We start from the raw sequence: 12996 nt of genomic DNA, 5'->3' as shown, positions 1-12996 counted from the left end.
AAAAAAGAGTTTATGATTACTTTTCTTGTCATAAATGGGGAGAAGAAAGTTTGTGATTATCTTGCCATAGTGAATGAGAAGGAAGTTTGTGTTTCTCTATTTTTAATTTTGTACACGTTGGCGGATGACTTGGATAACACATACAAGTACGTGTCAACTATTAGTACATTCTCTATCACTCCCCAACTTTCTTTATCGTTGTTGATCATTACCCGGATCATGTTTCTCTAATTTTGTTCGTCATCCCCTCAATAAAAGAATATTCATACCCATTAATGAAAGAATAATTTTAAAATATTAAAAAATTTAATATGATTGTAAATAGTAAGAAAAAGATTATAAATAATAATCATTTTTCAGATAAAATTTTTCTCTAACACAAAATATTTTCAACCATCTATTGATTTTCTCTCTTTTTCTTTTTTTAGGGATCGATTTATTATGTTACAGTATTTTTTTACTATGCTATAATATTTACTAATAATATAATATAAAAATATTATATTATAATATTTTTATACTATAATAATATTTTTTGATATTATTGAAAACACTGATTCACCATATAAATAGGTTCATAGGAAAAGAAAAGAAAAAAATTTCAGATATTAGATTTAAAAATATTAAAAGGGATATTTAAAAAAATATTTTTTTCTAAAAATTTATCCTATTCTTTTTTTTAATGAAGAGATAAATCCAATGAAAAATTTGGTGCATCAACAAGTTCCTCTTGCAAGAATAAGCAAAATGAGGGTTAGTTATAAATTATCAGTTAGACCTACTTAATATTTAGATTCCTAAACTTAAAAAGTTTATATTGGAATCTTTATAGTTATGAAAGTGAAACATTTGACTCTATTTATAATAACGTAGTCAGTTTTATCGATGGAATATATCGTGTGCAAAAATCATAAAAAAATAATGGATAAAAATATAATTTTAATAACTAAGTTATGTTTTCAATAATGACAAACGATAGCACCATCAAGGGGGCGCAGGTGGTTGTGATGGATGAGGAGGAAAAGCGATAGTGAGATGTGAGGCAAAGGGAGACAAACAAGATGATGAAGATGCTGACACCTTGTATCTATATTGGCACCGCTCAACAACTGCATCGATGCTAACGCAAATGTAGAGTAGCGAAAAGGCCACTCAACATCTGCATTGATGCTGACTCTACATCTGTGTCGACACCGATAATGATGGGGAAGGGCGACGCCACTCTATATTTGCATCGATGCTACCCTACATTTGTGTCGACGTCGACAACAATATGGGGAAGGGTGGTGCTCATCATTCTTCCCCCTTTCGTTGCTCGAGAAGCGCAAGGGGGAAAGAAAGATGAGCGATGTTCGACATCCCCGCATTGTTCTGTATCGCTGCTCGACAAGCGCAAGGGTGGTGCTCATCCTTCTTCCCCCCTTGTGCATACCAAGGACAAATGGGAGAAGAAGAATAAGCACCACCCTTCCCTGCAATATTGTTATCGCTACATCGATGCCGACGCAGTTGTTGAGCAACGCCAATATAGATATAAAATGTCAACATCTACGTCATCCTCCATCTCGTCGTCGCTCTCTCTCCTCATCCTCCTCCTCCCCCTATAAGAAACCACAAAATTCCCCAACGTTTTAATCGATCATGACATTCATCGATCAATAAAATTAAATATTTTAAGATAAATTCCCCAACGTTTTAAGATAAATAAAATTAAATATTTTATTTTTAATAATAAAAAAAATAATATGAATTTTTTAAATTTAAAAATCAGAATAATAACAAAGTGTAACTCCAAGAGTAAACTACAATTAGCCTAGCAAAAGGGCAAGAGAGAATATTCCAGTGGGTCCCTTCCCTCACTAGTACTTGAACAAGCACTAATGACAGTAATGGCGTGGAACAGCGAGTTTGCCAGCCCTTGACATGTTGAAAGGTAGGTGGAACAGCCAGGAGGGAGTGACAGCGTCCAAATAATACCCCTCAGATGACATAGCACAAAAGCAAGATTCATTAACGTCAACTGATATAAAATATAAACCCCTCCATCAACATCTACATTCATGCGTATGTACGAACGTCAACAACCTACGCAACAACGGAAAAAAGAAACAGAAGAAAGAGCACGAAATCATAGACACCAACCAACCCAAACGAAGAGAAGGGAACGAGACCAAGTTGTTGTTTTGGCTAAGAGATCTGCGACGGTTTCGCGGCTTTAACGGCAGCACCGACAGGGTTGTACGCAGCAACGCTCGAAACCGTCTGATATGTGGGCACCATACTCGCATAGTAAACCACCCGCCCCGTGCTATCGTACGCCAACTGCCCCCCTCCGGCCGCGTACGCCTCCGCCCCGCCACCGCCGCCCATCGCCTTCGCCGACACCGCCGCGCTGCGGTACGCCTCCGCCGTCGCTATCCACGGCGCTGCGGCGTAGAACCCTGGGTAGACCCCCTGTGACGTCGGGAGAAGGTACACCGCCTGATCGTGGCCGGGGGCCAACGACGCGTACCTCGCTACCGGTAACCCGCTCCGCTGCTCCGGCGCCTGCGCTGCCGCGGGTGCGACCTTCTCCGCATCTCGTGGGACTTGGTACTCCGTGGCGTGATCTCTGCGTACGGCCTCCTCGCTGCTGTTTTGCGGGATGAGCGGCGGCGGGTTCTCGGCGACTTGGAGGCTATGGAGCTCCTGGATCGGTCCTTGGACCTCCGCCACGGAGACCACGACAGGGGCCGTGACGGTTGAATCGGCAGGTTCCGGAATCTGCTGGTGGGGTTCGACCTTGGCCAGATCGGGCTTCGCCGGCGCCTCGATAGAGAGGGTCTCGAGCGTCAAAGGTGGCTGCGGATCTACGGCGACCTTCACGGCCGGTGGAGGAACGAAGCCCTCGTCGAGGCCGAATAAGTAGTCGGGGCTCGGCGAGGCCGCCACCGCCGAAGGTTGCGTAGCCGGAGTCGCAGGGGCGGAGACCGCGTTGAGGGCGTCGAAGAACCACTGGCGATCCGGGCGGGCGGCGTCGAGGAGAGCGGCGGAAGGGGGCGGGGGCGGAGGCCTGACGGTGAAGAGGAAGAGGCGGAGGCGGTGAGTGGGCTTGGGAGAGGAGGAGCTTCCGTGGAGGCGATCGTACTCGACCATCATGTGTTCGAGGTCGTCCTCGTCGGTGACGGAGACCAGGGCGTCGAGATCCTCGCCTGGAAGCTGGTACTTGAGGCAAAAAGGCGCGCAGGGGACGAGGGTGGCGAGCTTGGCGAGGAGGGCAGGCAGGCGGGCGGAGCGGTCGAGGGAGAGGATCTTGGTCTCCCCGCCGACGTAGGAGAGCCTGGCGCTGTCGTGGGGTCGCGGCTGGATGCGGCCACCATAGCTGACCATGAGCTTAACGCGGCCGCCGGCTCCCGGCGACGTGGCCGCCTGCGGCGATGGATTGTCGTCCGAGGCTGGGGCGACGCCGTTTTCGCGGTCGACGGGGAGCGAAAGAGAGGAGGTATCCACGACGGAAGAGTCCATTCTACTAGACCCTACCGCGAGCGGTGGTGAGATCAGTGTGAATGACTCGATGGGAGAGGGGAAGCGGCGGAGTATATAACCAGCATCGACGGCATAGAGAAGACGCGTGTCTCGGGATACGAATACGACAGTTGCGCTGTGGGGATCGGCTCGGTTCGGACTTTTAACTAGGACCGCTTTCCTTCGCAAGATGGGGTTCTCTGCAGGGGGAGGGGGTGTCGCGCATGACCACGTTAATGGAATGGGGCATCCCATGCGCGCCTCACTTGATTGGTCTACCGCGGCTAACGGGGACTGCAGGTGGGGTGCGCAAGCGAGACCATGAATATTGTCCATGCGGGACAATTGCGACAGCGTGTAACCCCACCACGGCAAGTTGACTCACGGTCTGCCGGGGGTTTGACCGTATTGCAATCTTAAGACTCTGCAGCACGTAATAGTATAAATATACCGCTGGCGGTCACAGCTATCGCCCTTATTACTTACTGTCGATGAAAGGGAACATTGAACAACAAGTACCTATACAGCTGGCACATAACATGCACTCTCCTACTGCGCTTCTCGGAGTAATAATTACGCTGTTGTTACCGATCCATGCATGTGCCGACTGAGTGCTGACTGCCTTCACCACCGCAGAGAGGGTTTTGTCCTATCTTTTAATTTAGTACCGGAGAGAAGCATGTTATATGACAGAACGGAACGGAACGGACGCAACGGAAGCTAATGGTTTTGTCCTTCGTGGTTGCCGAGGCGGAGAAGACGACGAAAAAGGGGCGACTGACTGCCTCGGTCACCGTGACATTATGTATGATGTACACGCCGATAACCACATCCCTCTGTTTGCTATTTGGCCAGAATAATTCTGTCCTGTTTTGGCAAGTACAGAGCGTCCACCTGACAGTTCTGTGATTAATTTGTTTTGTTGGAGAAGAATGCAGATAATTAAGGTAACTTAAAGACATCGGACGTATAATACTGTCGACTCCTCCGATTGGAGGCTCAGAGTTGACCGGAGAACATCGACGTTTTGATCAACTGGACCTCGCAGCGCACACCATTTGGATGGCATGCGATGGACGTGGCCATCAGATGGCATGCCTATAGTGTCTTCACTTCACGTGAACACGACGCCTTCGATGTCTCCGTGTGTGTATCTATATATATATATATATATATATATATTTATTTATTTATTTATTATATTTATATCTGGGGTGGGTCCGCCTAGAAGATAGGCCTAGCTGTCAACGAGGCACCAGAACGGTGTCGTGATGTGTGTAAGGTGTATGGGATCCACTTATATAGTAACAGGGTGGTATTCTTCATGCTGCAATCCAACAGCTTTCTTTTTCTCTCACTCTCTCTCAACACTGCAGCCAACTGTAAAGGACGCGGATGAGCTGGTAAGCAATGGCATTCCAAAAAGCCACAATGAGATCATCAACTACAGGTAAGGAACATGCTTCATTTAGATGGATCCCATTTAGAGGCAATGCAATGGGGGCATTTGCCTTTGAATTACTGATGAATATACTTCACATGGAATGCGGATAACAATAATGGGTAAACATATGGTCTATTGGACAATCCCACACACTGTTACTTCAATGGGCCATATGCGTCAGCAGCTTGACGTAGTAAACCCGCCTTAACACTCGTCTCCATTTGGGTAATGGTATGGTGGAAAATATGCGGTGCCTCTTTTCATTGCAGTGACCCGGTCAGTGTAATCCATCAGGCCTTTATATTCTTCCAAGTCCAACCCAAAACGAATCGAAACGAAGGCCCGAACACTTACTATGCCGACCGTCGTGCCGCGTACCCAATCACCAACCATCCATCAGGCCTGCCTCGAGAGCTTTCCAAAGTTTGCCCCAACTCCCGCCGGCTGAAACCGACAAGAGTGTTTTGAGTTCCGTAAAGGACAAAGAATTTAATTTACTATATTGATTTATTAATTTAATAGACCTAAAACTATATGACTCGAGATATTTAAGTCCGATCTAATTATAGTACATCAATCAAAAGGTGAATTATCAGAAAAAACCTCTCTATTTAATTTTTTTTTTTTTGGAGGAAGTGTCACCCAATTCTAAAATTTCTTAATTGCATCTCATTTTTTTTGACTAATATCTATAATACACTTTCTCATTCATTTTCTTATGGACCAATCCAATTATAATATTTTCAATAATACTAAAAAATACTATAATATAATGTAAAAATATCATAACTTCATCGGTTCACCCTATGCCCCCATCTATAAAAATAAAATAAAAGAAAATTATGTTTGAGGGTATTCGACCAAAAAAAGATATTATTAAAAAAATAATTACATATTATCCTTTTGTCATTAACTACGATTAGCATCTCGATCTTTATACTTTAAAAAATAATATTAAGATCTTTATACTTATGAAAGTAAAACATTTAACTCCAATTATCCTCATGTCATTCATTTCATCGATTGAAAAAATTAGAAAGGATAAAAAAAAATAACTTGATTATATTTTAAATTATTAATTTCATATAAACTTCTCATTCACAACGTGGAACCTTTAACAGAAACTACTCTCCTCCCCTCCAGCTACCTCCCCTCTGACTACGTTGCAAATGGCAGACGAACGCCAACATCCATGGCGTGCGAGATGGGTGGCGTTTTAGAGGAGATCTAGACACCGCCTTTGAATGTGACCAATTTCCTCTTCCCCTCCTGTTTCCAACTTGCTCGCCCGCCACCCCACAAATAGATTATGCTCGCTCGCTCGAGACGAACACCCATTGCACCTGGTTTTATATGCAAGAACATGGTGATCCCCCGATGCTGTATGAGATGTTGCTAGCTGCATTGCTCACGTGTCGCTGAGCTCTATCAATATGATTATTGGTCCACCTTAAGTACATCAACGATACCCAATAGGTGGTGGATGCCATGGCCTTTCTCATCAACCTCGCCAACAGTGCTACGACATCAACATCTTGCTCTGGGCCCCACTGCAGACCAAGAGGGATGGGTACTGGTCGGACTCCACCTCAATGCCACTAAGTGGAGAGGCTGCCTAGAAGGAGTTCTCGCAACCAGGGACACTGTCGAACGCAAAGATTTGCAAGGAGGGCGGATGCTAATTCGGAGCGATTCAAGCAATAGTCAACACTTCGTTGGAGCATAGCACTGGTCGATACATGATCTACATAAAGGGGTGTCATTTGAGAAGACAAACCTAGTATTTATCAGGGACAAGATAGGCAAAAGGATCATTATGGGCTCCCTCAATGTCAACACGATCGGTGTCTCCACCGACAACACGACCACCATCGATGAGTACAAACTTAACTTTCCTAAGTTATCACTTATTGTTTCCTTTATATAATCAATAAGAATTCACCATGAATCCTCAATCCAATCTTGACCTGGCCATGGCCCGGGACCTAACCTTCACCAACACCATCGGGCTGGACAAGCACCAAGTCGTGACCTTCCACTCCAATAGCAACCTCACCACGCTTGAGTCGGTAGAGTTCCTCGGCCACCAAGACACCCTCTATGCCCACTCCCTCCGCTAGTTCTACAGGTCCTGTCGCATCTTCGACATTATTGACTTCATCTTCGACAACTCCGCCACCGTCTTTCATGACTGCCTTATCTTTATCCTCCCCCACCAGCCCAACTGCAAGCAAAACAAGTCCAACACTGTCATTGTGCATGATCGCACCGACTCTGCCTAGTCCATCGGCTTTGTGTTTGACCACTACACCATCAACAGGAGCGACGAGTACCTCCCACTCTACCACTCGAAGCCTGTCGTCCACCACATGTACCTCGAGATGCCATGGAAGGAGTACTCGAGGACGATGTTCATCGATTGCAACTTAGCGGAGATCGTGAGGCTAAAGGGCTAGTTGCCATAAACCAATGATTTCATGGTGGTGCAAAAGAGAAGGGTAGGAGGAAATCAATCATTGTCAGAGACGATGCCCGAATCTCCTCTAGAATGCCATCCACCTCGCATGCCACCGACGCTGCTACTAGTTTATCATTCGCAACATAGCTAGAGAGAACCAGAGGGGAGGAAAGTGGTTTTTATTAAAGCTTTCACGTGAGTGAGAAGTTTATATGAAATTATATAAAATTAATAATTTAAAATATAGTAAAATTATTATTTTTATCCTTTTTATTCATGTCTTTTTTTTTCATGTGACAATATTCCTTTCGTAAGTATAAGGATCCCAATACTACTTTTTAAAGTTTAATGATCAAGATATTAATCATAATTAACTATAAGTGATAGTATATAATTATTCTATTAAAAATTTATAAAAATAAAAGATATTTAAATGAAAAAAAAAATTAAAATATGAGTTTTTTTTTTCCAGAATTTACCCTACATCAAATCCCTATAACCAAATTCAATTAATGCTAGTAACTATACCATTGTTACCTGTATCTATTTATATACGCTGTTGTATATATCGGTAAAATGGAGAAAGGGATAGTCGTGCATTCTTTTGTTATTATGGAGTACTGATCAGTATGGACTCCTAATCAACTGAAAAGTAACCTTATCTCCGCAAGATGGATTTATCTTCGAGTATCCCTACCAAGACTAAGTGAGCATGCCTACCAAGAACTAAACAAAAGCAACCCAACATTATGGCTGGACTTGATGCTGGTACCAAATAAATTCTCAATTAACAACGTAAAGCTGCTTTTGTTATCTCGCAAGCATATGGGTTTTCTTTAAGGCATGATGAGCTTTAGAGTGCTGCACTGTTGGCCTTTTGGCGCGTGATGCTCTCCTTGTAGACATGCACATTACAACGCAGGACAGTTGAGGAAGAGATTAATACAATAGCAAGCAACCAATCATATATTAATATGGGATGAATGCAGCCAAGCGACTTTTTCGAATAACTACTAGCCATTATGGACGATTCGCCATATCTTTAGGTAGATAATTACTCAATTAAATCAACATTTTACAAAATAAAATAAAGTGTTGGGAAAAGATGACTAGAAAAGTAATAGACACCATAATTTATTTTCTCTCGTTGTATAGATTAAACAGCATATATTGAAGCCATGTATCAAGATGAAAGAAACTATAATATTTAAGTCAATCGAGTGAGCATCACAAACTACAAGAAAAGAAAATTTATGTGGAAAGCTCTTCAATGTAAAGGGAAGGACCGTAGGCAAGCTAGTGTTAGATTTTTTTCACTAATCAGAATCAATAAAATATATACAATCATTTTTAAATCAACTAGATGATATAAAAAATCATCAAGCAAAATTCTTACCTCAGAAAATAATTAATGAGGTGAATTTCAACAACACGCGAAGAAGAAAAATCAAAACTCACTAATAGAGACATTAGAAAATAGCATAAGAGCAGGCTTCTCAAGAGCAACACCGGTCATTTTGTAAATCAATATGATAAGATTTATATATCAAAAAATTATGACGATCTAACTTGAATTGACCATACAATTATTCAAGATGTATTTTCCCCTTTTTTTTCCTATTTGTTTTTTCGAAATCTATAAGGGTCAAAGTCTTACCTATATTAAACCCTATTCATCCCACTGCTTGCCTCATTGGCGGGACTACCCCAACAGGAAGCATATATCAAGCAGTACGAAGGGTTTAAGGTGGCTAAAGGATGTGAGGATGCTTAACATATAGGTACTCTAGAACAAATTGCGATATATATCAAAAAATGACCTTGGATGTTATTTACGTCATTGGGTAATGGAAATCAATTAAATGGCCACATAACATCTGAGGAAATGTGTCTCTCTCAACTTCCTTCAAGATATGGCTATTAATATATTGTACAAACGCAATCTGGTAAAGATTCTGTTAATCCCCATCAATGGTGTAATCACGTAAGCGAGTTCCGTAAGCATTGTAGTGGCCTTGATTTGCCCACTAATGGTGGAAGATGGAAGCCACCCATCCAACTTAGTAGAATTAAGTTTAACTAAAGGAAGCACTAAGCGAGCTCTCCTCTCCACTCGAAACTTGTATAAATCCGACACCGGAAGCAGTGAGTTCTCCAAGCAGCTCCAGCAGCCTATCGATCTCTCATCGCTAGCTCTCTCCCTCTTTCTCTCTCAAAGACTATGGCCATGGGAAGGGGCAGTCGCAACGCAGCTTTGCTGCTCTCCATATTGCTCATCGCTTGCTCGCCGTTAAACTCCCTCGCAACCACCCATGTCGTGGGGGACTCACAAGGATGGGGCTTCTCCTTGTCGTATGCTAATTGGGCTAATGGCAAGAGCTTTGCTCCTGGAGATACTCTCGGTCTCTCTCTCTCTCTCTCTCTCTCTCTCTCTCTCTCTCTACTAGCTATTTATCTATCTCTGCGTTGGGTTTCAACAGTAGTTATCTTCTCACACATCTCTTTCTGAATCTTGCAGAGTTCAACTACCAAGCTGGTCTGCACAACGTTGTGCCAGTGAACGCAGCAGGCTACAGAAGCTGCAAGGCATCGGGAAGCGCCTCCAAAGCAGCCACAACAGGCGATGACAAGTTCACGCTCAAGAAAGGGGCCAACTACTTCATCTGCAGCATTCCAGGCCACTGTGAAGCAGGCATGAAGATCCAAGTCATCGCCAACTAAATCTGACATATCTATCTCTATATGTGTGTGTCGTGTGCTGTGCTAGCAAGGAGTGGTCATGAAGCGGTCACTCTCGCTGTTGGCTTAAATAATGATCGCAGTGTGGTCGAGAAGTTGTAATGCTTGTAGTTCTCAATATGAAGCTTGCATGCGTAAATGATCATCACCTTGTGTGTCCATGTTTTGTAGCACCAGCTGTGAAACAAAATTGGTCGGTGAACCACTATGAAATAATACCACCAAAAGGAAAAGAAGTACCACAAGAAGGGAATGAATAATTCAAACAAGAGAGACAACACGACCAAATACATCAATCTAATGCTTCCAGGTTTTGATGGATCAGTTTTTAAGCATACATCAGTGTGTGAATGACTCTTCCGTGCATGCAAACCAAGACACTTAAAAAGCTAGATATGACAAAAACAAAAGGCACTCTCCAAGAAAACAGAGGAATGCTTTGAAATTATTATTTTCTAAAAAGATCTTTCACCATCAATCTTCTTACCCCTTATTTTTCTAGAATAAGAAAGATCATTTTCAAGTTTGAATTTGTTCATTTGAAATATGGGCCATTATCTTCTACTTATTTTTAATATTTACTTTTTTTATTTGAAATATGGGTTTTTTTTATTTTCGTAATTAAGGCAACGCGAATCCTCTCTGCCCCTTGACTCGTCCAAACGAGGAACCGTAACTGCCACCCCTCAATCCCCCCTCGCCTTCCCGCCCTTCGCGCTCAGACGCCAAACCCAAAATTAACCCCATCAGGTCATTCCCATTGATTTCTCACCACGCCCTTGCATCTCCATCTTCTGCTCTGTTATTTCTTCTTCCACCTGCCGCCCCCCAGCGGGCTTTAAACTGGCTGAGGGGATGCGATTGCCCTCCTTTTCATCCTCCTGATCCATTTTCTCCCACCCACCTCTCCGGTGGAGCAACGATTCAAGAAAGAAAGCAGAGCAAAGGAGAAGCCATTGTTGATCGTACCTTTTTCCTTGGGAAGTGGATTGAAAGATCGGGAGATGAAGCTATTTGTCGAGGCGCGGAGATGCAGCATTCTGGCGCCGAAGCGAGCCTGACACGCCTGTCCCACTTGCTCCGCAGGGTAAGCTCTTCTCTATTGGCTTCCGCGTGAATCACAACACATTTGGGCCAGATCTCAACACCAACAATGGTTCGATGATTAGGTCAAGAGAATAGACGGAGACAGAGATAGGCTGAGCGAGCAGGGGACGGATAGAGGGCGTGGATCATCGAAATGATGGGGACAGGAACTAAGATGAAGGGTCTCCTCAAGGGCCTTCGCTACATCTCCCAGATCTTCGGTGAGTAGCTCTCTGCAACGACTCGCCTTCTCTCTTCCTCTCTCGTTCTTTTTGCTTTCACAGCGGCTTTATATGCTATTGGCCGGTCCGCCTGATGATGGTGATGACGTGTACTAGACGCCAAGGAAGAGGAGATGCAGATCGGCTACCCCACCGACGTAAAACACGTGGCGCACATTGGTTGGGACGGCCCCTCCGTCGGCTCTCCCAGCTGGGTAAGGGTAACTAACTCTGTTTCGCCATCTTTCTAACGCGGTCCCACCTTTCTCTCTTTCATCCTTCACCGTCTGGTCTTCATTTAACGGACGTCTCTGATCCGCCCGCATCAGATGAACGACTTCGGATCCGCCCAGCAGCCCGTCAATGAAGATGACGCTGCTGCCGCGGCCGGGCAACCCAAGCAGCCCACCTCAGGTTCGTTCCTCCACCACCCTCTTCCCTCCCTCTTTCCGACGGACGGCATGGCGATCTCACCGTGCACCTGCAAACCCCCACCTAGGCGGCGGATCCTCCCGAGACTCGGCGCTGCCACGACCCTCGCGGCGAATGGACTCCCCGGGACGCGACGGCTCGACCTCCAACCGGCACTCGCGCCGCAACAAGTCGTCCGGCGGATCCGACAGCCCGTCGCGGGAGCCCGTCGAGGGGGGGTCCAAGCACGGGAGGAAGCACCGCAGCACCGCCGGCGTCGTGGGTGACGAGCAGCCGGCGCCCGACGTGCCTGCCGTCCCCAAGCAGCCGCACCGCCGCAAGACCAAGGGATCTTCCTCGGCCAGCGGGGTGTCGACGAGGTCGTCGTCGAAGTTGAAGGCCGCGACCGCGTCGCAGTCGGAGTCCGGAGCTGAAGACGGGAAACCCAATCCGCAACCGTCCTCGCCACCCACGGTAGGAGAAGAGGAAGAGGAAGGAAAAGAAAAGGAAGGGCTTTGACATCTTTCCATCATCCATCCGTGAAGCCTCCTGCAATCTGCATCGATATATCGCGTGTACCGAAAAGGAGAAGAGAGGAAGAAGGAAGCAAACTTGATGTACCTTCAAATTTTCCATGCAACTTTCGATTGATCGCTGGATTTAGTTTTCTTTTTTTCATAAAGTAATAAATAAAAGGATCAAAACACGAGGAATGAATGGCGCAAATAAATGACATACAACGATTCCAATTGCAATGTAAAAACACTGGTTATAGTGTTTTCAGCAATATATGAAAACACTATAACGCATTACAAAAAATACTATAATATAATCTTGTTATACTATGTTATAATATTTTTCTTGATATTTTTTATAATATTATAATAAAAATATTATAATATTATTTTTGTACTACATTATAATGCTTTCATAGTATTATTGGTAACACTGTAGCATAGCATAAAAATACTATAACAAAATAGACATACCATATAAAAAGATATATAAAAAAAATAGATAATAGATTGTTAAATCAAGAGTGTTGAAAAGCGTTGTTTGAAAATTATGTAAATGATGGACACTTCCAAAAAATAACTCAAGAAAATAGAATTTTCTCTTTCTCTCTCTCTCTC

General features: G+C 44.2%; 3 protein-coding genes across 3 annotated transcripts; 2 read left to right on the top strand and 1 right to left on the bottom strand.

Annotated features, from left to right (window-relative positions):
* Nucleotides 1–2006: 2006 nt before the first annotated feature.
* LOC103999827 (uncharacterized) lies at nt 2007–3619 on the bottom strand. The gene has a single exon (XM_009421729.3). It carries the CDS (start codon nt 3502–3504, stop codon nt 2188–2190), a length of 1317 nt encoding a protein of 438 aa, XP_009420004.2. The 5' UTR covers nt 3505–3619; the 3' UTR covers nt 2007–2187.
* Nucleotides 3620–9560: 5941 nt separating this feature from the next.
* LOC135672559 (basic blue protein-like) lies at nt 9561–10293 on the top strand. The gene is made up of 2 exons (XM_065181054.1): nt 9561–9808; nt 9925–10293. The coding sequence occupies exons 1-2, from the start codon at nt 9628–9630 to the stop codon at nt 10125–10127; spliced, it is 384 nt and encodes a 127-aa protein (XP_065037126.1). The 5' UTR covers nt 9561–9627; the 3' UTR covers nt 10128–10293.
* Nucleotides 10294–10929: 636 nt separating this feature from the next.
* LOC135672558 (CRIB domain-containing protein RIC6-like) lies at nt 10930–12525 on the top strand. The gene is made up of 5 exons (XM_065181053.1): nt 10930–11232; nt 11315–11452; nt 11570–11667; nt 11782–11866; nt 11952–12525. Exons 2-5 carry the CDS (start codon nt 11386–11388, stop codon nt 12380–12382), a joined length of 681 nt encoding a protein of 226 aa, XP_065037125.1. The 5' UTR covers nt 10930–11232; nt 11315–11385; the 3' UTR covers nt 12383–12525.
* The last annotated feature ends 471 nt before the right edge of the window (nt 12526–12996 follow it).

This window comes from Musa acuminata, chromosome BXJ1-4, assembly GCF_036884655.1.
Source record: "Musa acuminata AAA Group cultivar baxijiao chromosome BXJ1-4, Cavendish_Baxijiao_AAA, whole genome shotgun sequence".
Classification (NCBI taxonomy): domain Eukaryota; kingdom Viridiplantae; phylum Streptophyta; class Magnoliopsida; order Zingiberales; family Musaceae; genus Musa; species Musa acuminata.
This window is presented reverse-complemented; position numbering and strand designations above follow the sequence as displayed.

Bases quoted from the DNA above. Each gene is read 5' to 3' on its own strand.
- LOC103999827 (XM_009421729.3), bottom strand. From the start codon at position 3,504: ATGGACTCTTCCGTCGTGGATACCTCCTCTCTTTCGCTCCCCGTCGAC.
- LOC135672559 (XM_065181054.1), top strand. From the start codon at position 9,628: ATGGCCATGGGAAGGGGCAGTCGCAACGCAGCTTTGCTGCTCTCCATA. The intron at 9,809-9,924 runs GTCTCTCTCTCT...TGAATCTTGCAG, and splicing joins TGCTCCTGGAGATACTCTCG to AGTTCAACTACCAAGCTGGT.
- LOC135672558 (XM_065181053.1), top strand. From the start codon at position 11,386: ATGATGGGGACAGGAACTAAGATGAAGGGTCTCCTCAAGGGCCTTCGC. The intron at 11,453-11,569 runs GTGAGTAGCTCT...GACGTGTACTAG, and splicing joins CTACATCTCCCAGATCTTCG to ACGCCAAGGAAGAGGAGATG. The intron at 11,668-11,781 runs GTAAGGGTAACT...CGCCCGCATCAG, and splicing joins CCGTCGGCTCTCCCAGCTGG to ATGAACGACTTCGGATCCGC.